Source organism: Salmo salar, chromosome ssa13 (genome assembly GCF_905237065.1).
Source record: "Salmo salar chromosome ssa13, Ssal_v3.1, whole genome shotgun sequence".
Taxonomy (NCBI): Eukaryota; Metazoa; Chordata; class Actinopteri; order Salmoniformes; family Salmonidae; genus Salmo; species Salmo salar.
This window is the reverse complement of record NC_059454.1, coordinates 88138613-88162909: the sequence shown is the minus strand read 5'-3', so window position 1 is coordinate 88162909 and position 24297 is coordinate 88138613. Positions and strand designations below refer to the sequence as shown.

The following is a 24297-nucleotide window of genomic DNA, read 5'->3' as shown; positions in this document are numbered from 1 at the left end:
ATTCCAAAAGGTCACCCAGTGTGTCTCTCTGAGAAAGGTCAGTGACCAGCCTGATGCAACGGCCATACATCACCATTATTACTGTAGGCCATTAATTGCTATGGAAATGAGGTGGGCTGTACATACAGCAGGGCAAGGTCACGCCATTGGTCAGTTATTACCGTGTTTAAAATACCTGTCATCTCACAGTAAACACAACCTCAGCCTGCACTACCCTACCTACCTACAGTATGTACTGGACGAGGACAGCTAAGGAGGACAGTCAGGGGACTAGACATCTACTGTCCTCTGTCTCCAGTGTGTGCTTGGAATCAATATGGGCTCACTAGCAAATGGAAGACTACAACACTCCTACTACGGCATTTGTAAACTCACATAATAGGACAATCAGCAGTCTATACATTACAACTGAAGAACCTGTTCATCTCATTTAGAAATCACACTGACCAACTACAGGCGATGGCAACAAAAAGGCTAAAAGGGGAACAACGTCTGTGTGCGAGTGCAGGAGAGCAGGCGAGCAAAGCAGCATTCAGGGATTTATGGGAGGGTAGCCGTTATAGGGACAGCCATTCCAGGTTTGTGAGTGAGGCTGTAGTGAGTGTGTCAGATGGCTGTGACAAGAAGACAGGACAGAGGAACACTGAGCTCTGTGACTTCCAACCCCAAGATAGAGGAGGTGATAGGTTGAAGAACAGGTCAATATTGGCATGTCAGTGAAGAATGCTGCCTTTACTCGTGTAATGCGTGAACAATAAGAGACTCGCCGTGCGTCATCATTCATGGAGCTGAGGTCGATGGGGGCCATGATGTTCACCAGTTTACTGTGGATGTGGAACCTAGACAGATACGCATGCAAGAACAAACATCATCAAAAATATTTCAATTATGTTGTAAGTCACTCTGGATTAGAGTGTCTGCTAAATGACTAAAAGGTTAATGCAATGTACATATGTGTAACTGTGGTTTGTCCGTTAATAAATGTGAGTATGAGTCCATGTGTTAGTTCAGTGTGCCTGATAAACACAGAGAAATACAACGGGCACAAAAGGCCCCAAATAAAAGGCTGACCTTTCCACTTACAATAAATGGAGAAAACAAATAACGTAATTGCAATTTTATATATATATATATATATATATATATATATATATATATATATATATATATATATTATTTTTTTATAGAAAATGTCCCCATCTGTTAATGTAAATTCCATATATATATATATGGAATTTACATTAACAGATGGGGACATTTTCTATAAAAAGATAATTGAAATAACTGAAAGGACTATAGATAAATCAGCATTAGAGGAGGTGAAATCTATTTGTTTTTAGGGTAATACATGCTGTCATTGGGGCCTCCACGGACAGAGAAACACAGATTGTTCTGCAGTGGATGCTAAAAACAGACCTACTACACTTAATACTGCTAACGGACATAAATGGAACAAGACGTACATGGAAACAAGGGCACTCAATTATTGTCAGAGTTTTAATGTGGAGAAAAGGAAATATTCTAGTGAATCAATATTTCCTCACTATATACCTTCGCTGTTCCCTCCATTCAACTGACTTTGCGGCGCTTGCTTGCCTTGTTGGCCACTTTCTTTTCGAACTTATTGCGAAGCTTCTGAATGGCTAGCCATTGTCTGGAAGAGTAGGAGAGGAGAGGACGAGAGGTCCCCTATCAGACAAAGCCTAGAGGGGTAACCCCAGATCTCAGCACCACACACACAGACGCATGCACACACCCATATCACTCACCTCCCCATAGCCACCTGGTCGTTGGGGTCTGCAGCACTTGTCTTGTGTTCAATAAGCACCCGCAGAAGCTGTTTTAAACAGAATAAGGTGAGCGGGCGGAAAGAGACCAAAAGGGGAGACTTAGTGTTTCGTCTGTCTGTGCGCATATGTGTGTGGGTGTGTGTGTAGATATATTTATCCCCCCTGCTCATTCACCAGAGTACAGAGCTCCCTCTCTCCCCCTCCTCCTCTCTGCCCTAGCAGCAAATCCACTCACTTAACCTGGACTTCTTCAACAGCGTCAGCCTAGCAGCCAACCACAGAACCTAGGCCCAGACCAGCCAGGCTCTGCCAGAATGAACCACCGCTGGGCATCAGTTAGAAGAGTAACACAGTGCCAGGACCCCAGAGGATCATCAGCACTGGACCTCACAGTACAACATCTTAATGAGGACAGTTCTTATTGATTCACACTCCATTCACACAACTGACTCTGACTACACATAACCCCACACAGCCCCACATTACAGGGAGTAGTTTCATTACTCAGCCCTGTTCCTTTGTGTTCCCCCCAGAGAAAATAACGTCTCGTCTTGACTGACTGGACCATTTGGTTTTAAAAATCGGCCACCATACAGCCCTCTCCCTGACCCCTATCAGGAGAGAGAGAATCTTCATTAATGTCCCCAATTAACCCCTCTGGCTCTCCCTCTATGGGGCTCTCTCTCTGTATGGCCAGCTTCCAGGCTCTGAGACAGGGGAAAGATAGCGAGAATGGGCACTACTACCAAGTCACCAGCAACACAAAATGCACACTACAGTGTGCATGTCCCCATAGCTTTCCTCATCCTTGATCAGGACGTAGGTTAGGAATGTGCATATCTTGCAGTTCCTTGGTGAATGTAACTGTTAAAGCTCCATTGGTGCTACATAATGACTCTAATCCAGTGTGGGAGTGATCGCTCTGTTCACAGACATGGTTAATGACTACGCCTCAGCTGTACTGAGCGCTGTAGAGAGAGCCATTACAGTACTATAGGAGTCAGCATCACACACACAAACGCACAACAGTGATTTATGGCATGCACAGAGTTGCTGACTAAAAAGGTTTCGGTGGATGCAAAGATCAGTCTGGCTCTGGCCTGCTGTGCGAGGTTAACCACATTAAAACCATGTATTACTGGAGTATTACTGGAGCAGGCTTAGTCCCACAGGGAAAGGCTCTGAGCTACACTTCCGGAGCCCTCAGACTGGGGGAGACTGGAATGACAGGACGGTGTCCTCTGAAGGACCAACTATAATAAGAAGGGGGAGTCTTGGTAGTTCACACGACACAATGCAGATCCAGGCACCATTCCCAAGAGCACAGCATCGCTTACTCCTGATATGCTGCCTGTATTACGCGTCCACTTTTGTAACAAAATGGAAGTATGGTATCAAATAATAGATATTTTTAGGAATGCTTCAGCCCTTGTGTGATGATTGTTTCATGCAGAAGGGTTGATATTTACCTTGTGAAAGAAATCATCATCATCAAAGATCTCCTCGTCCAGGTCTTTCAGACGTGTGTTAGCTTTCAGCAGCTGCTCTGTCCCCTGAGAGAGAAGAGAGAGGAAGAGGAGGGGGGGGGTGAGAACGAGGTAGAGAGGGGGAGAGAGAAAGCTCTCTGTCATGTAGCGATGCAGGAGGTGAAGCCATAAACTCCAGATGTAGCACCCCAGATAAACAGGCTGCTCTCCAGATAAAGTGGCACCTCTGGAGGAGGAAGAGGGATGGCTGAGCTGCGCGGGTCCTAATCTAAAACTGCTGAAACAACCCCTCTATCTCCCGTAATGTATTTAACAACCTACAAATGCTCCTTGCTTGAAATCATTTTGGGCCGTGACATTGCCTACATTTCAGGTTAATAAAGTTCAGATGCTGCATTTGCTGACTAGATTAAGTTAAGATACAGAGCTTAACGTATCTCACTCAGTTAATGCTGTAACAGATGAATGCTTAACAAACTAGAAGGAATCTGACTGAAGAGGGGTTTCATGGTGAAAGCTCCCACCAGAAATATATTCTTAAAAAGGGCCAATGCAGCTGTTTTTATCTCAATATTAAATCATTTCTGGGTAACAATGAAGTACCTTATGGCCTAAACTCACCAAAGGCGAACGTATGAGGCATGTGTGTGATTTATTTTAGAATGCATTGTTTTGAATTATTATGACCCAACCGAAGTAGGGCGGGCGGGTTGTCCGCTTTTACGTCTCGCTCAATTAGAACGTGTCTCTATTTTTGCGTTTTATCGCTGGCGCTGCAGTCAAACATTTTTATTTTAATGTTGTCATTATGTAACGCCCTGGCCATAGAAAGGGGTTTTTGTTCTTTATTTTGGTTAGGCCAGGGTGTTACATTGGGTGGGCGTTCTATGTTCATTTTTCTCTGTTTTTGTATTTCTTTGTTTTGGGCCGTGTGTGGCTCCCAATCAGGCACAGCTGTAGTTCGTTGTTGCTGATTGGGAGTCACACATAAGTAGCCTGGTTTTCCTTTGGGTTTTTGTGGGTGATTGTTTCTGTTTAGAGTATTTCCTAACAGGACTGTTTTGCTGTCGTCTTTTGTTCATTTTTGTAGTGTTCTCTTTTTCTAATTAAATTTCAAGATGAACACACGTCCTCCGCTGCACCTTGGTTTCATTACGACGACACACCTTACACATTATTACATTTTTTTTTAGCTCATTTGAATTGGAAGAGCTAGCTAAGGGTTGAGGGGGGTGAGTCCTGGGCCAGGACTCACCCTGGGCCTCCAGTGGGCATTCAGCCTGGAGTAAGTGTGTCAAGGCTAAGGACCAGAACTCCAGTGCTCCCCCACAGCCCGGTTTATCCTGTGCCTCCTCCTCGGACCAGGCCTCCAGGGGGTCTCTCCAGCCGGGTCTACCCTGTGCCTCCTCCCAGGACCAGGCCTCCAGTGGGTCTCTCCAGCCTGGTCTACATGCTAAATTAGGCCAATTCATCCACTTTTGGAAACACAACATTGCTCTCAGCAAAGATTATTGGTGATATGGACTATCCTGCTAGCATACAGTCACTGCTCTGCCTGTCCCATTCTTTCCACCCGCCTCGCTCTGCTTGCTCCACCCGCTCACTTCTGGTGAGTTTAACTTCTTAGCAATTTCTCAAGCAAGAATTATGCTAGGACTGTCTGGGAATGGTCTGAGTGGGGAAGGGATAACTGAAAACTAGCTGTTATTGGCAGAGTGGTCTGGAACGCTCTTTCTTATTGATCTATTAGCTAATTTTACAGCCTGGTGATGTCACCAGGCAGGCCAAAACTCCATCCCACCAAAACAGGCTGAAATTTCAGGTGGTCTTTTCAAACAGCTCTTACACTAAAATGGAATTATCATCATTTTCACAATGTCACAGTATTATTCCAATCTCATATTGTGGAAATGTATATAAAACACAGGAAACTCCTGTCTTTGACTGCACTGGGTCTTTAACTAAAGTGCTTCTTGCACAGTTAAGTTTAGGGGGGTGAGTTCTCACTAGTATGGTAAAAGGTTACCAGGGCTTGATATTAACTAGCAGGACAGATTTTTTACTTGTCCGAAAGTCACGCCCCCCCCCAAAAAAGGGAACTGAAAATTGTGTTGTATGACCCAAGGAACCACTTTACAAACTAAAATTAGTTATTAGGCCAATTACCATGAGACAAAAATGTAGGCTATCCTCTGTCTATTGGCTTCTCTGTATATTCAAGCCTGTCTCAAAATACAACACTTCCCTTTTAAGGCTCTTATGGAGGATGGTTGGCCACCCTTCATAGCCTATAAAATATTGCAACATTAGATTACAAATACAACTAAAAACTTTTCGTCTATATAAAAATAAATGTACTAATTGAATCAGGGATCAAATGGCTAAAGTAGGCTATTTCAAAGCAAGGTAACTAAGGCATGTTAATATACAGTGAGGGAAACAAGTATTTGATACCCTGCTGATTTTGTACGTTTGCCCACTGACAAAGAAATGATCAGTCTATAATTTTAATGGTAGGTTTATTTGAACAGTGAGAGACAGAATAACAACAAAAAATCCCCAAAAATGCATGTCAAAAATGTTATAAAATGATTTGCCTTTTAATGAGGGAAATAAGTATTTGACCCCTCTGCAAAACCCTTGTTGGCAATCACAGAGGTCAGACGTTTCTTGTAGTTGGCCACCAGGTTTGCACACATCTCAGGAGGGATTTGTCCCACTCCTCTTTGCAGATCTTCTCCAAGTCATTAAGGTTTCGAGGCTGACGTTTGGCAACTCGAACCTTCAGCTCCCTCCACATATTTTCTATGGGATTAAGGTCTGGAGACTGGCTAGGCCACTCCAGGACCTTAATGTGCTTCTTTTTGAGCCACTCCTTTGTTGCCTTGGCCGTTTGTTTTGGGTCATTGTCATGCTGGAATACCCATCCACGACCCATTTTCAATGCCCTGGCTGAGGGAAGGAGGTTCTCACCCAAGATTTGACGGTACATGGCCCCGTCCATCGTCCCTTTTATGCGGTAAAGTTGTCCTGTCCCCTTAGCAGAAAAACACCCCCAAAGCATAAGGTTTCCACCTCCATGTTTGACAGTGGGGATGGTGTTCTTGGGGTCATAGGCAGCATTCCTCCTCCTCCAAACACGGCGAGTTGAGTTGATGCCAAAGAGCTCCATTTTGGTCTCATCTGACCACAACACTTTCACCCAGTTGTCCTCTGAATCATTCAGATGTTCATTGGCAAACTTCAGACGGGCATGTATATGTGCTTTCTTGAGCAGGGGGACCTTGCGGGTGCTGCAGGATTTCAGTCCTTCACGGCGTAGTGTGTTACCAATTGTTTTCTTGGTGACTATGGTCCCAGCTGCCTTGAGATCATTGACAAGATCCTCCCGTGTAGTTCTGGGCCGATTCCTCACCGTTCTCATGATCATTGCAACTCCACGAGGTGAGATCTTGCATGGAGCCCCAGGCCGAGGGAGATTGACAGTTCTTTTGTGTTTCTTCCATTTGCGAATAATCGCACCAACTGTTGTCACCTTCTCACCAAGCTGCTTGGTGATGGTCTGGTAGCCCATTCCAGCCTTGTGTAGGTCTACAATCTTGTCCCTGACATCCTTGGAGAGCTCTTTGGTCTTGGCCATGGTGGAGAGTTTGGAATCTGAATGATTGACTGCTTCTGTGGACTCCCTTTAAGAGTGTGCTCCTAATCTCAGCTTGTTACCTATATAAAAGACACCTGGGAGCCAGAAATCTTTCTGATTGAGAGAGGGTCAAATACTTATTTCCCTCATTAAAATGCAAATCAATTTATAACATTTTTGACATGCGTTTTTCAGGATTTTTTTGTTGTTATTCTGTCTCTCACTGTTCAAATAAACCTACCATTAAAATGATAGACTGATCATTTCTTTGTCAGTGGGCAAACGTACAAAATCAGCAGGGGATCAAATACTTTTTTCCTTCACTGTATAAACTTGTAGGGCTAGAATATTCCGGTTTCAGGGTAGATCTATTGACAGCATTGGACCGTACAAACCCTGTTTGCTGACCAAAACGTTGCTATAAATAACTCACTAATTAGCATGGAATATCAACAAATGAGTACACACGGTTACGTGCTTTGATCTCAAACGCTCACAACCAGGGAAGATTGGCAGGCTGCTCCTGCCTGTCAATGCAATACAGTCCTACTTGATGCGCTCTGCAGAAATTGGGAGAACAGCAATACATCGCATCCAGAGGACAAATGATCCAATTCTGATCCAATTCTGATCAGAGAAATTGTTTGATATTGTAATTTTACTTGCCGCGGACAAGCGTTAATGTCGAGCCCTGTTTACAGTCAAAAGGAGGACACGTCAATACACACACTCTCAGGCTGCTTTCGCAAAAAGTTACCCATCCTATATCCCTCTGCAGTGGTGGTCTCAGGTAGGGGGGCTGTGGCCTCTAGCTTGCCCAGGACTCCGTACTCTGAGCGTCTGGTCTGGGTGTGTCTAAGCAGGCTCTTCTTGTCCATCAGCACCTGTTCCACCTGGGTGAGGATGTTTCTGTCAAACGCCACAAAACCCTGAGAGAAGAGATAAAGAACAGTCAGAAACAATACCTTAACTCAGTTTGTATTATTTTTATTTCACCAAACAACAACACAGAGTTACACATAAACAAACGTACAGTCAGTAACACAATAGAAACATCAATGTACAGTGTGTGCAAATGTAGAAGATTAGGGAGGTAAGGCAATAAATAGGCCATAGAGGCGAAATAATTACAATTTAGCATTAACACTGGAGTGATAGATGTGCAGATGATGATGTGCAAGTAGAGATACTGGGGTGCAAAAAATCAAAAAGATAGATAACAATATGGGGATGAGGTAGTTGGGTGTGCTATTTACAGATTGGCTGTGTACAAGGACATCCCAGCCGGCCAAACCCTCCCCTAATCCGGACAACGCTGGGCCAATTTTTCACCACCTCATGGGTCTCCCGGTCATGGCAGAGAGGTTTTGAACTCACTTTGTTATTGGTCTATATCAACTTATACGGCCTGGTGATGTCACCAGGCAAGCCATATCAGGAAATAACACAGCAAATGTATTCACACTTTTTCAGTGTTAGTTTCATCAGCTGTTGTACAATATGATACAAAACACAGGAAGAAAAAAAAGTTTGACTACACTGGGCCTTTAAAGCCGGAAGTAGGTTGGAATTCCAGAGCATTTAATGTTAATCAGGAGAGTGGTCCATGTAGCAGAGTACAACGTGTGCTGTCTGTGGGTGTGGAGGAGAGGCAGTGCTGACCTGTGTGCTCCCCAGGTCTTGCCCAGGGAGATGGGCCTAGTGTCTGGGTTCTGATGGAGCAGTTGGTCCTGTAGCTCCAGTGGAGACTCTGGAGAGCGTTCAGGGCTTTGTGACCTTACAAAACATCATAGAGAGAACATGCTGTCAAGATGTAATATACTAACAGAGATATGGGAACCAAGAGGGTAAAGATAGAGGGAAACATGCTATGAATATGGTGTTGTCTGAAGTAAACTAAACATTGGTCTTTGTCAAACTCTGAAATGACGATTAGTAATAAATATGATTACACATTTTTTATGAATTAGGGAAGTATGAGTGTAAATGGCATAATGGTGCAAGTCAAATCCTCAATATTAGCTGGGTGGAAAAGGGAAAATAATAAAACAAAGTTATGCCGCATAACAATAAAAAATATAACTTCACTTGTCCAACCAATCTACAGAAAGTATTCCCCCCAAGCATAAAATGTTTTGGAGCAGATCTGCCTCGGCTGTTGTTAGTCCACATCTTGTCAACATCCATTAAAACATGCCACAAATCCTCGAGACTTTGCCCTCCAAATCACAGGGCGTAGGAAAAGAAAGGAGGTGGGCAACACTTATGATTCCGTCCTCTTCAACTTTAATCAAAAGTACACTGGCACGTTGGAGCCCCCTCCTTCCCTTTCATAATAATGGGCCGCTAAAAATTCAGGAGGCAGGCTCCACATCAATCACTCGCCAGATTTGAGTCCAATGTAATAAATATGCAAATGAGGAGAAGCCAGTGTCTCGTAGCTTTGAGATCAGCGCGGGGAGAAAGAAAGGGAAAAACTGTATTAATTGCCCATGGCCAGAGGAATCCTATTACTGTGGGCATTGATTATAAAATTGTGTGAGTGATTTTCATGAGGGAGGTGGACTACCATCACGCCTTGAGAAAAATAGTATTAGAAGAATCACGACAAATCTGTCAGGTTTAAACAATAATGAGAGAAAGGCAAACCAGCGTTTCACATATGATTCCACTGTGGAAACACAAGGATTAAGATATTCTTATAAGAAAAGACAGAAAATATGATTTGGTTATGACATTCTTCCTGTAGTGATGTTTTTACCGACAGCCAAGCCTACTTCAGATTCTAGTCACATAGTTTGAATTATTTTCTACCCACCAAATACTAAACCATAACACTAGCTCCAGCCTTGTCCACCAAGATTAAAAATTAATGTTTCAAATGCCATTGCGTTTAAAGTAACTTATTTTACGCACTAACAATCACTGCATATGCAGGCAAGCAATACTAATTTTCTAAATCTGTGTCTGGGAGATAACATGTCTAGACAAAACATTCAGTACTATGACCACATCATTTACTGGGTTGTAAACTTTGTAATGTGTGTTTTTGTGTAATTTCCCCTTTTTTCTCTCAATTTCCCCCTGGGGATCAACAAAGTTAAATTAATTTCATATTCTTGGTAGCTGTAAAATAAAATGTACTGTTTAAAATATAACCAGAAACAATGCACTCACTATTCTTCAACGCTCCAGCAAACTCTGCTCCACCCCTCTTCTTGAACTATGGGAAGGTATGTGGTTGTGGCAGCTTATTGGCTGTCAGAAGAGCTTTCTGCATTTTAATTTGCCCCTCAAGTAGCTGGTCCCAAAGAGCTGTGAAGATTCAATAAAATAATGACGAGGTTGTCTGCTGAGAAAAAGAGATGATAATATGTGCTTAAGTTGGTTCATCATAGAGAAGAATATATATTACACATAGCAGGTCTATCAAAATACACACCAAGTAGATCTTTCCAAGCTTTCCCTTTCTCCGCCTCTTCATCCACCTTCTCTTAAGAGAATATCATCACAGCTCCCAAATCGTCAGCTTCATCCTCCATCTCTTCATCCTCATCTTCCTCGTTCTCTCCATCCTCATCGCCACTTTCTTCATCATCATCCTCCTCTTCGCTCTCTCCAAAGTGATCCATCCCCTCTGTTAGCTTATGTAAGTCTGTCTCTGAGGGAAGTGTGATGTCTGTCTCCTTCCGCTTAGATACCAAGCTTTTCTTCTTAGCAGTGTCACTCTCAATCTCTTCATCATCATCATCCTCTCCATCTTCAGCCTCTCCATCCTCCAGATCAGCATCATCAACATTGTCATCTTCAGCTTTCTCCTCGTTTTCATCATCATTGTCCACGTCCTCATCCTCTCCTAAAAACCCACATCGCAATAGAATGATAAGACCAGTATTCAATATTACATTTGAAAAAAACTAACAGATGTTCATTAATAACCATACGGCGATAAAATGTAGCATTTCTAACTAATGCAAGCAGTTAAGGCTGTAGATGGCCTTCCACTCAGCAGCTGAATAATAGTAGTGCATGCCGTGTACACAACAGCTTAATGCTGTAATCAGTTGTCTTCTAAGTTTAAATTGATTAGCTGCATGGCCCGTGTTTGACTTGCAAATCTTTGCCTTAATCAAGGCATTTTGTTTGGATAAACAGGGATTAGCTTGATTAACAACAATGCAATTTCCCCATTTAATAGCCCCCAAAAAAAGCCCACTTGAAGATGTAGGCCTAAGCTATTCTATGTTACATGCTTATTGTAATTAAACATCTACACATTATATGACAATACACAGCTGAGCATAGATTAAATTGGAAATAAGGAACCTACATCAATCTTAAAGCTACGGTATCTTGTTCACCAGCAATGTGTTATGGTAATAATTATAGGAGACATTAACAAGCTTATAAGAGAATCCAGTGTGGCGTAGTAGTTTATTTTGAACTGAATGATGGACAGTTACTTAATGTAAAGGTGTCCCTTGCAGAACCACAAGAGGGCAGAATTCTACAAAAGACCATTTTCAAATGCAGTGCCTTGATGAAATTGCTTTTGAAATGCATTCTTCCTTCCTCCCGTCCTATTTATTAATTTTTTATTTCACCTTTATTTAACTACGCAAGTCAGTTAAGAACAAATTATTATTTACAATGACGGCCTAGGAACAGTGGGTTAACTGCCTTGTTCAGGGGCAGAACGACAGATTTCTACCTTGTCAGCTCGGGGATTCGATCTAGCAACCTTTCGGTTACTGGCCCAACGCTCTAACCACCTGCCGCCCCAAAAGGGTGAGCATGTATCCTAAGGGTAATCATGTATCTGATTAAATAAGTAAAATCATGGTTACTACCTTATCGTTTCACTAATCCAACCTTGTCAAATCAATTCCAGGGATAGAAGGAAAAAAATATGCATTTCAAGTCCTTGAACCCAAACTACCAGCTCTCATCAACTTTCTTGACAGGTTCCTTATTTCCTTTTCCCTGTGGTCATTTGCATTGATTATCCAACATATATGTTTAACATTATTATAAATGACACCTTCATGTTCCAACTCACCAGAACCTTCGATCTCCTTTAGCAGGTCTTTACGAGAGGTTGCCTTGCCCAGGTACCGTTTGTCTGTCTCTTCCAGCAGAGTTATTGCTTTCTTCCGGAGCCCACTCAAGGCAACCACATCACCACCCTCAAATGCCTCTACCACCTTGGCTTTCGTCTCTGGGAGGTATCCAAACAGTGAGATTGAATGATTGAAAACTGCACATTTATAGTCATATCTGTTCAATATACAAAGTGGCTGGCAATAATAGCTTACTGTTCAAGAATTCTTCAGGAGAAAGACAAGTCAAGTGGAATAACTGACAGGATATTGCCCCTCTCCATAAGGTCATGTCAATGTTGATTTGTATCTTCAGCATCGAGCCGACTTCCTAGCAATGACAATGAATATAAGAGGTTTAGAGAGATAAGAATACTAGCTAGTGAAAATATTAAAATTGTCATCATAGCTGGCTAGCAGCACCAGTAGCAGAATCATGTTATTGGAACTGGTGCAGTGGGTGTCCATCCTACACCGTGCTCAGTTTGAAAACCTCACAACAAACACGTCTATGTGGATGGTTGCCAGTACTGTTGATAACTTTTGGCTAACAGGGTGGTCATTTTTGAGCATCACAATCGTTTATAGAGGATTACAAATAGTGTATATATTTATCATCCCCTGGATCCGTGAACTTGGGCAGAGGATTTAATAAATCCTCGAGCTGTTGTGATTTGTGGCCAGCCATAGTTCCATGCGCTCACAACTCACACGTGTTAATAGCTACGTCATCAAAAGGCGACTCAATGATAAAAATAGAATAACGAAATAGATCTGCTACAGTTTAACTTCAAGCAACCGGAGGTTGTTGTTTAGACTATTGATTTTGGATTATTAAAATAATTAAACCAGATAATGTCGGGTGGACGAATACTATCCGACTTAATTGTAGTTCAGCATAATACACCGTAAACCCTGCAGGTAAAGAAGGTTATAATAAATGGTAAATGAATAATATAGTTTCTAATATGTTGTAGGCATACTTCTATAATTAGTGCCACAGGGTTGTGCCTGCAATTTTTTTGGTGCCAATTCATACATGTATGATCTCATTATCATATTTAAAAAATCTTATTGAATTTGAAAAATGTGTAGGTCTACCGTTATATCACATTTTCTTAATTTATAGGCTTCGTCTTCCTCTTTCCAAACTCTAATCCCCTTATAGGAAAGGCCTGTACCTGCTCAGACATCCTCATGTCAATTTATCTGATGATGGAGAGCTGAGCAGCATTGTAGACATGGATGTGGACTTCTGTGTACTGTAGTCTAATCAGTGAGTGGCTTCTGTACATCAGACACACCCAATGTCAGGGATTTAAATAACATAACACTAGGGCCTAGGGGCAGTTGGGTAAACTGTACTTTAGGTATACTGTTTAGAAATCAAGAAGTGTGCAGAAGGTGTGTTAGAAGTGAGTGAAGAAAGAACAGTAGCGTCCATCTTTTCAACCTGAAAATGTCCACCCCTTAATCGTTAACAAAGCTTGCAGGTTTTTTTTACATGTTTTATTATACAGTGAATGGTCTAATATGCACTAGAGGTCACATAATCATATGAGAGTTGATATTTCAAGAATATAGCAGCTGCTGGTAGCATATTTGACCATCAATGTTTAATCATTTGGACTTTCATGTAAAGACACAAAATAAAGCCTTTCGGACACAATAGACAGCCTCATTATATAATTAACTATAATTTAACACATTCTGTTAAAAATGCTACTATGTTTCTTGTAGTATGTTCAGCAATTGATGATGCAAAGCACTAACGAATTGTGCTTTTATCCTTATTTGGCGACTGTCTATTTGTGTTTTTAAATGTTCTTCAAAGTAAACACAATAATACAAACTAGCACAGTGAGGAACCATGACCATGATATAAATAGAATAAATACAAAAGTTTGGTTTGTTGCTTGAACGATGTTCACATCTGAATCAAGAGGTTTCAAACAATGCTCATATTCAAACCCCTGAAGTACTGTAAATATATACGTAAACAGTTGACTGTTCTACTGTATGTCCACCTCAAACCATTGTCCATAGATTTTTAGAAGGTTGACTTCATCTTCAAATTCAAGTTATTTTCAATTAAATAAAAGATTATACAACTTTTTAAAGTGTTCCTTTTGAAGGCAAACTCTAGGATTTGGCAAAACACAGAAATATGCAGAGAAACAAAAACAAATTGAGAAATAAGCATGACTACCAAAGCCATCATAAAAGCTTTAGGTAAAAAATCATTTTTATCTGATATGGTAGACCCTCTAAAAGCATAAGTTATGCTGAACGCTTATACAGTATTCACCATTATATGACTGCTTTGGAGTCTGCACTGTTACTGTGTGAATCTTTAAATACTACTGCAACAATCAAAACAGCAGTAAAGGTAGTTAGAGACAAATAATACATGAAATGTGTATATATTATTATATATAAATTAATTGACAAATAAATAAATAATATAAATTAAAAGGGATACTCGCTCAGGACTTCAGTTGCCTCGTAAGTCAATAGTTAGCCTTGGCTTCATATAATGTCCTGTGGGCTACCAGACAGTGCCTTCGCTCATCTCTGAGGAGGAGTGTGACAGTTGGTTGCTGTATCCACTGCCGTTGATGGACAGTGAGGTGAAGGGGGTGCTGACACCACACATCTCACTGGAGATGCTGTGCATTGACCCGGGTCCATTGGGCTCTGGGCTAGGCGAGTCCACTGGATGGTGAGATATGATGTCAGTGAAGCACTGCACCTCACCAGATGGGTGGTGCCCAGCCAGGTGATGGTCCATGCCCCCTAAAGGGGTGCCAGCGGGGCCAGAGGAGAAGCCTAGGTCCACTGGAGTCTGGGCCTGCAACAAGGGGGGGCCTTGGGTGTAGTACTCAAAATTCCCTCCAGGTCCATAGTATTCACTCTGATAATCTACAAACATATACACCAGAATTATTATGGGAAATGCTTGTGTGGTGAAAATAAAAACTAGAATAAAATGCATTGTACCGGTACAATGCCATTTAAATGTCATTTAAATTACAAAAAAAGTACAACTATTACATTTCCAGTAGTATAAAGGGTTAATTTGCCATAATAGTGATTTGGAGGATGACAGTATTGTAATTAGACTTAAAACAATGACAACTATTGCCTATTTCTTTCTCTTCTTTTTTTTACTTCATCCCAAGAATGTTTAAATGTAATTCATACAGTAAGCCTAGACCTATTGCCTTTTTTATGCATTAAAACACCTGTGAATTATGGGTGATATTGGGAATTTAAATAAGGTAAAGGCCTGTGCATGGCGCTCATAGTCAAAATGCATTTCTGATGATCTTTAAACACAAATGTGTTATTTGGGTGGACCATGGTGAATATAAAATACCTTACCACCATAGTATGAGAAATGACCGTTGGGGATCAGCTCCCCGGGTTCGAGTCGGTCCACCAGAGTTCTCATTCTCCTTGGACTGCGGAAGAACGAGTGCCTTCTCGCCCCCAGTGCACTCAGCTGCTTCATGCGCCGCTCTTTAGACCGACGATTTTGGAACCAAACCTGCACACCACAAATGACATGGAAATAGCTGTTTGAAATTGAGTTTTCAGCCCCGGTCAAATATCTATTTTGTGCATCAGAAATGTGTGCAGCATCTCGAGGTCCCAGATCTGATGACATGTTGTGAAATGCCCTTTTAATAACCATGACGTGATTAGCCTATAGGCCTATACCTCTAAATGGGTCCTTGGCTCAACTGTCAAATGTTTAATGATCTTTAACCCAGTTTATGGTATGTTTTGTGAATACCAGGGACTTAACAACCAGAGACCCCCCCCCCCCCTTTGAGAAAACAAAGACCTTTGCATTGATATGTATAGACTATAGATAGCCTAGAGGTCATGGTGTGAAAACGTTGTGAAGTCATGACAATATGTGCATCTGCACCACTTTCGTGGTAAGCAATCTGCATATCTTGCCATCTGCCATTATTGACCTAGGTGCAATTGAATTGAAAGTACTTTCTCACAGACCCGTATAAGAATACTGAAAATAAGCATATTTTTTATTGTTCATGTGATACAGACCTAAGCGAAATGGACTCTTACCTGGATCACTCTCATGTTGAGACCTGTCTCCTGCGCCAGCTGTTCTCGAATGTGTCTTGTGGGTTTTGGCGTGGCCGTGAAAGCAGCTTTGAGGACCTCAAGTTGCTTGGCTTTTATAGTGGTTCGAGGCCCACGTCGTTTCCCCCCTACGTTCTGCTCATCGTTTTCATTGCTACCCACCTCTTTATCGGATAAAGGCCCGATTTCCGAATCTTTACCATCATCCTGGGGGTCTTGGGAATCTGGAGATAGACTTGGGTCACTGCAGGTCGTGACTGTGAGATGGAAGAAACACGAAATGAAATGTCTTTATAGCTTATTCATGAACGAATATACAAAAAATAATCGACAAGAATACCATATCATTAGGGTATTATTAGGCTATTATTAGGCCTATTAATATTGTTATTATTAGTATTATGCACTAGACATATTAGCCAACTACTTTAAGACATTATTATTGGTGATGATAACATGAATTAACAATCAATTGTAATCCTTATAATAATATTTTAATCGTCATCAACGTCATTGTTTAGATTTGTACTGTTATTAAACCTATCAGGATACTGTTATCATAACTATTTTCGCCCCCCCCCAAAAAAATTTTTTTATAATATTTGTTTATAAATGGAATATAAAACAATAGCAAAAAGCAGAAAATAATGATTCACAAGAAGCTATATAATTATATAATATATATAATTATATGGTTGAAAATTGGGATTTGGTTCAAGTCATGTTCCATACCTGAGAGGAGGGTTGTGTCCTTTCCGTTGCTGTTGCTTAGGTAGTCCTCTTTACAAACAAACTTAAATTCATCTAAAATGTACATTTCCTCTCCAGTGGATAGCTGTTTGTTACACATCATGCACGTGAAACAGTTCAGGTGAAACACTTTGCTCTTTGCTCTTCGAACCAAATCGTTGGGCGAGATTCCCTGGGCGCAACCTCCACACTTTGTGCCAAATCTCCTAAAAGAAAGAAAGCAAAAAATAAATACCATCATTGATTAAACAAAGCAGGGCTGACAGTGTAGCAGCAAATATCCACAGCAAATATTCACATCAGATTATCAATAACATGAAAACATTTTTGGCAACATTATAGATGTGTACACGAAGGGATACGCGTTTTTCATGACACAAAATATTTAATTTTCAGTATTTTGATGCTTAATATATTTTTGATGAGATTCCAAGTGAATATAACTATATATCAATGTCGTAGGCTTTTTCTTTTCAAGTTTGTTTGTGAATCTGGAAATTACAGGCTACACTGATGTTGGGCCTGCACTAGTTTCAACCAGTTATTTAACAACCATAAATATAAGATAATAATTATGTTTTTTAGGCTAAATACATTTTTATAAATAAATATAAATGTATCTTATATTTAGGCCTAGGTTTACGTGATATAGAACTATTATTAGGCTACCTAAAACTATAATTCAAGAAAGGCCACGCCGTTTATTATTAGGTTATTGCATGGAGAGAAGTCAAACATGCATAAAAAAAAATGTCCATTATTGAAATACATCCTATTTAATGCTTGAAAATAACAAAGACACAGTTAAATGTTCAATGTTGCAATGTAGCCTATATTTATGTAAATAGTTGTGTATTTAAATAGTTAACAAACGCATGTTTGTGATTGCAGTGTGGGTTTTCTCAAGATGGTTTATTATTTAAATCCACTTATCACGTTTTCACTAGTCTCAGCAAACAAACGGGTGTGCGCCGACTGATTGAACGCAGAATACACTTCCGTCTAGAATCCTGGCATAATTTTAATCCCCGCGGCTTGTTTGACAGCCTTTCCTTGTAAAGAAAGGACGTTTTTCTTAAATCCGTCACAGAACATGGTGATATATGCTTATAATGTATCAGTTTTTGGTGGATTACCACTCATAATCTGGGTATCCTGCCTCTGGTTTGTTCAATTTATGTCGCTCATGAGGATAGATTAAACAAGATTGACAGTAGGCATATACCCCTGTTGCAAAAAAACTATCTTGCAATAGAATTGTATAATTATAAAACTTGCATTTCACATAATCTGTTGTTCATTTGCATAGTTCTGCTTAATTGGATACCCAGTAGAAGCTAAAGCTCTTCTGCACAATATTGAATGGCGTGTGCCCAGGTGTGCTTACCTAAAAAAGTCGTTTTTGCAGTACAGTCTCCCTTCCCGTGAAAAACATTTTTCTGTCAAATTGCATTTACAGTCACAGCACTGTACGCACTTGATGTGCCATGGTCTGTCCAGAACATTGAGTAGAAACCTGTCCAGAATAGGTCTTTCGCAGCCGGCACAGTGAACCATATTTGGATAATTCCAGCTATTCCAAGTGAATGTCTTTCTTTTTTGTCCCAAACCAAAGCGATGTGTCTGTCTCCTTGGTCGCTTTGTTGATTTAGAGAATGCCCTGCTCTAGTCCACTCCTACAATCCAGAGCATGCAGCTCATCCAGACGAATCTCTCAACAGTGAGCTAGCATCATCATATCCCTTGAGCTCAAATATTATTGCATTCCTCTTGCATGGACAGAACAAAACTTGGCTATAAAAAATGGTATCAAAAAACGAAAACGAACAAATAACTTAACAAAGTGAATACATTTCACAAGCAAGAATGCAAACTTGAGAGCAGCAAGGCCTCCGCTTGTCCATCAATATGAGCCAAGAGGTGCGATAGTAGGCTAATGATTTTGTGAATCTGAACAAGGCATCATGCCACTACAATTACGCACGAATACATAACTGCCACACAGCCGAATAATTATTGGCAAAGCCGAAAGTTAACAGAAATATGATAAAAATCTGTTCAATTTCTTGTCGATTCTATCATAATCCTTCTATTCTTCGAGTATGATGCACTCTTTAGTCCAAGCTTCAGTATCCGTACCTCTGAAAGCGCACGAGCTAGCCTTATTACGAGCCTTCTGACGTCATGTTGAATCGAAACCTATCAGCAGCTTGCTGTTGGAGTGGCAATTACTATGCCTGCTAAACTTGCCCGACGGACCCACTAAGGACTAGGGAACAGAGAACGACTATTGCCTCGTATCTTTGAAACGGTCGTATTGTTTTAGAAACTCGTAAATTCCAACTCGATACAGCAGGCATATAGCATATTCCAGGTCGAAGCACAGCTAGGGTCTCCGGATAGGATACATTTAATAAGGTACAGTATTTCATGAAAACAACAACATTTCTTGTAGCTTATAGTCATTTTGGCAGAGGAAACTAAGTTCGTTTACATCTAACATTATTTATCTGAAATTGGAAATATCATTTATAAGGCTATCATTATGGATAGGCCTTCCTTATATCATGTGTTTGCAGGTCTTAGGGGAGGAGACAAAGTGAATGACACGGACGATCTAAAGTTCACAGATCGATTAATCAAACGGAAATGCGTCTCTGACACATGCATGGATATTTAGATAGTTCAATCAGAAACGTACGGATAAACACCCAACATATGTGACTGACTTGTCACTTTATTTGAAAGGAAACCACCACCCTCAAATGTGGAAGAAGGGCAATGCAAAACGATAGAGTTAGGTTAACTTGCAATTATAGAGTTTGATGTTGTCAGACTTGGACGATAATGATGATGATGAAGATGACATATATTTTATAATTACAAAAGTGGGCTGTTAAACCCCATGCACATTAAGAATTCGTTTGGATGTCTTTGACAGACATTAAAAACTCACAAACAGATTTTTAAATGAATTGTCTTAATTTATGTTTCACTCTATGGCTCTTAATTTCAAACAGGACAATATGCCTGTCTAATAGTATCTGGCCCTGTATATGGTACGCTTACTTATTTCCTTATTGTGTTCTTCATGTTTCTTCTTATTTCTCGTGTGTTTTTTGTCTAGTATTTCATTTTTATTGATTATTGCATTGTTGGTTTTGAGTTTGCAAGAAAGGCATTTCACTGTACTTGTGCATGTTACAATAAAAACTTGACACTGGATGTTTTTCATAGAATAAACCAATTTTAACCTCCAGAAATGTACATGGTCATTTATGACTGTGTTTTGATATCTTAACAATTTAGAGTAGCCTACATTTTCGCTAACTAGAGTTGAACTAACATAATTGTTATAACCTTATCAACAATTATAACAGTTTGTCAATTATTATAGTCAATTATTATTCACTATTTAGGCCTACTCTGTATGCAGGTCTACATTTTATTAGCCTACATTGTTTTCCAAAGTGTATTTTTATAATACTGTATTAAAGCAACATAGCGAACGAGTAGGCCTGAGAATAAGACTGTGGAGCCGTGACAGAAATGACAAATCATCATGACTTCATCATCTGCAGATGAGGGGAGGGAAGGGCTCTGGGAAGTCTGAATACAAGCTTTTTACATAGATTAATGTTTCCCTGCGCTTATTCCACATTTTGGGTGAAAGGGCAAGGATAATCATTATAATATCATGTCTAGCGATAGGCGCTCCCTGAAAGATATTATCGCGCAGTGGGCAATGCACTTGGGACAGTCTGCGGGGCTGGGAACATGGAGATAGCGGATTTTCATGCCCATTTTCTCCCACCGGCCACAGCTCTGCGTGCCGCTGATATCTGTTGCCCGGGGAAATGTATAAACAATCAACCGTGTGGACGACTGAAACTGTTGTGATATAGTCCCATTCAGACTCTAAAATATAAATCCAGGTCTTTTCTTGTAGGCCTAGCTCCTCATATGATTTATTTATTTGTATATATGCAAAGCAGGCTTCCCACTGGGCACAGACGTCTATTCAACGTCTATTCCACGTTGGTTCAACATAATTGAATTGAAATGACGTAAAAACAACGTTGATTCATACAGTGTGTACCCAGTGGGTTTATAGGCCATGTTGGGCCCAATTGAGCCATTTTTATCTCAATGTCAAATAATTTCTGGTCAACAATTAAGTACATTTAAGATTTACATTTAAGTCATTTAGCAGACGCTCTTATCCAGAGCGACTTACAGTAGTGAATACATACATTTCATCCATTTTTTTTTTTTGTACTGGCCCCCCGAGGGAATACCTTACTGTGATTGTTTTCAATTCAAATGGTCAAAAAGAGCAATTTCTAAAGCAATAATTTTGCTAGGACTGTCTGGGAGTGGTCTGACTGGGAGGGGAAAATTATGTGTTATTGGCAGAGAGGTTTGGAACTCTCTTTCTTATTGGTCTATTAACTAATTTAAACAGCTCTTACACTAAAATGGCATTATCATAATTTTCACAATTTCACACTATTATGTCAACCTCATAGTTTGGAAATATATATATGTTTTAAAAACACAGGAGAATCGTTTTTTGACTGCACTAGGCCTTTAAATTGATCAAATACAGTTTATCATAACACGGGGGGGGGAATTCAGGTTGGAAAATTAGATTAAGATTAATTAAATCCGTGAGGGAAAAAAACTGTATTTGCATAGCAACCACTGAGTCTTCAGAAAAAATAGAGCCACAAGAGAACTGATTTCATTTAGGTAGATTATAGGGTGGCTCGCGCATGAGAATCACCACAATCTATTCCGTTCGTCTGATTGTCTTCATAGCCTTTTGTGTGCGCAAGTGCAGCTCTTGTTGAAGATAGAGCCACCACCCGTGGACGGGTTTAATTTTATAGCGCATAGATCAGGAGAGAGGCAACGCTTTACTTTCGCCAGAGAGAGAGAGTTCACCACTGCCTTAAGGTCTTATGTTGGGGATATGCCAAGCAGATGAAAATAATGGCTAATGCATAAGCAAAACGCGGTAGTCCCTGCACTGCGCACATTGAGATAGCGTATGGTCCTTATTTAGGGTCCTTACCGTGCATGTGCGAGGCCCATGCATTTTGAAATCACGGATGTAAATTGATAGTGTAATTCTAACGCGCACACACACACACACACACACACACACACACACACACACACACACACACACACACACACACACACACACACACACACACACACACACACACACACACACACACACACACACACACACACACACACACACACACACACGCCATACAAAAATATATAGAATAGGCCTAATTTTGAATACACAACAGGTTTACAAATTCAGCAGTCAATAATTAATAGTCTAAAATTAAAATAGACGTTTCGGATAAGTATTTTCATGCCCGTGAAAAATCTTTTTTCTTGCCCTAATAATAAAACCATTGGGTTAATTTGTTTCCTATTTTTGGACCAATCATCCCTTGCACACAGCGTCTATTCAAATGACAATGTGGCTGTAGCTGATGGATGGCTGAATGCTGAAGTCTACCTCCTCTATCCTATACCCAGAGGCTGTGAGAATCTACAAATCACCCAAAACACAGTACACATAGGCCCCATCATTTCAAACACATTGTTGTTCCCCTGGCTACTTAATTTTGAATAGATGTGAGATGCAGGCAGAGAACAGGCCTGAGCAGAGGGTGATGGGAAAGACCTGGCTGTCAGACCTGCTTTAAGTACCAAAACACGCAATGCATGCAGTTCTTATATGCTTTCAAATGCAATATTATTCATGAACATATGAAGATCCTGTTCCCACAAATGATCTGTTGATGAACACATATCATCAAAAATAAAGGGCTACATTTCAACTATATACAAATATATACACTGAATGTACAAAACATTAAGAACACCTGCTCTTTCCATGACATAGACTGACCAGGTGAATCCAGGTGAAAGCTATGATCCCTTATTGATGTCACTTGTTAAATCCATTTCAATCAGTGTAGATGAAGGGGAGGAGACAGGTTAAAGAATGCGTTTTAAGCCATGAGACAATTGAGATATGGATTGTGTATGTGTGCCATTCAGAGGGTGAATGGGCAAGACAGAACTCAATATTAGGAAGGTGTTCCTAATGTTTGGTACACTCAGTGTACAGTTAGGCTACTAAGTTGTTCAATTCCAAATTCACCCTTCTCCACCAAACTGAAAGACACCGATCTCTCTGCATCGCAAAGCCCAATAATACTACCCTTCTCCTTATCCATACCCCACTACCCTCTTACAATACCCTTTCCACTCCCCCTAGAATCCTAATGTTGCCCCTCCTTTGCCCCTGTAGAAAACTCTGCATCACAGTAGGTTACTGTTACTAGGACTAATCAGATTCTTCCCCAGAGTGAGCGAAGCCTCCTTTCCTGTACCACTCTGATCATTCTATTTCACCAGGGAATGTCTCTACTACAGGGGTATTCATCCGGAGTTACTGCAGTGGGACCGTGGAAAAGTATATACCATTTTTTTCCCTATGTTTTTGATGATATGAATATCTCTAGCAACAACAGAATAAAGACATTTTGAATGACATACCGACAGTAGAAAAGAGGAGAATATCTTATTTCTAATGATGTCAACTTTATTTCCTAATATTGAGCAAATTACTCATTGGAGCCAATTACACTTACTGAAGAATCTGACAAAGGCTTTGAAAAAGCACCCATGAATAGGCTACTAGTGCAGCAAGTGTTGCTCGCTGCTGGTAAGCTTTCTTGACTTGGACTTTATTTTTTGCCAACACATGGCTAACCTTTGTTTAACAGCTGCTCTTAGCTAAAAGGTTTTTGGAGTTACCTTTCCGGCTAATAGGCTTAGATTTTACACTTCCTCTTCCAGTTCTAATGTGAGGAGGTCAAAATAATGAAAAATGATCTAACAAATCTATTCATTTTAAGATGTTGATTAGTTCTTCTTGCCATTATCATTCACCTGATGATAACATAGGATGGGGGCCCCTGGGAAAGAAATGGTTGAAGACCCCTGCTCTAATATGTCCAGTAGAATAAGTAAGAATTCCTTCTCCCCTCTGTTTCTGTCCCTATCACACTACTCTCTATCCCTGAGAATGTTACCCAATTGTTGGGAGAGAGTGTCTGATACAGTGTGAGCTGATGTTGTAAAATACTTATTTGCTAGCCACCATGTGGTTCTGTATACATAATATTTTCAATACTACCTACCTAAATACAATAGGTAGGTAATGGCATTTCCATGAATTATCCATTAATCAATGTTCCATTCTGCTGAGGATCGTGTAGCTTTGTCTAGCTCAACAAAATGTTAATTGTTGGACATAAAAAACTGTAAAACCCCAGAAAATCAGCTCCAAGTGATTTTAATTTGGGAAATCTGTT

General features: G+C 40.5%; 2 protein-coding genes across 3 annotated transcripts; both read right to left on the bottom strand.

The window, feature by feature from the left end:
• Positions 1-1448: 1448 nt before the first annotated feature.
• On the bottom strand, positions 1449-12579 carry LOC106568108 (protein AATF). The gene is given in 10 exon segments (XM_045692777.1): positions 1449-1654; positions 1770-1837; positions 3260-3343; positions 7646-7826; positions 8580-8667; positions 8670-8693; positions 10095-10232; positions 10360-10773; positions 11977-12135; positions 12558-12579. Coding segments are annotated over 10 exon segments (1263 nt in total). The 3' UTR covers positions 1449-1569.
• Positions 12580-13607: 1028 nt separating this feature from the next.
• On the bottom strand, positions 13608-19024 carry LOC106568084 (LIM/homeobox protein Lhx1). Of its 2 annotated transcripts, none has more exons than XM_014138094.2 (5): positions 18270-19024; positions 16865-17088; positions 16115-16389; positions 15401-15566; positions 13608-14938 (listed from the first exon to the last, which is right to left on the bottom strand). In XM_014138094.2, exons 1-5 carry the CDS (start codon positions 18437-18439, stop codon positions 14565-14567), a joined length of 1209 nt encoding a protein of 402 aa, XP_013993569.1. In that variant the 5' UTR covers positions 18440-19024; the 3' UTR covers positions 13608-14564. The 2 variants fall into 2 exon arrangements, with proteins under 2 accessions (XP_013993569.1, XP_013993570.1); XM_014138095.2 differs by having other exon boundaries at positions 16115-16356.
• Between the last annotated feature and the right edge of the window lie 5273 nt (positions 19025-24297).

What these genes read in the sequence shown, in the direction of transcription:
- LOC106568084 (XM_014138094.2), bottom strand. Translation starts at nt 18,439, where the DNA reads ATGGTTCACTGTGCCGGCTGCGAAAGACCTATTCTGGACAGGTTTCTA. An exon ending in TGCAAAAACGACTTTTTTAG is followed by an intron (nt 17,089 to 18,269) that starts GTAAGCACACCT and finishes TCTTTCTTTTAG; the next exon opens with GAGATTTGGCACAAAGTGTG. An exon ending in TCAACATGAGAGTGATCCAG is followed by an intron (nt 15,567 to 16,114) that starts GTAAGAGTCCAT and finishes TGTGGTGTGCAG; the next exon opens with GTTTGGTTCCAAAATCGTCG.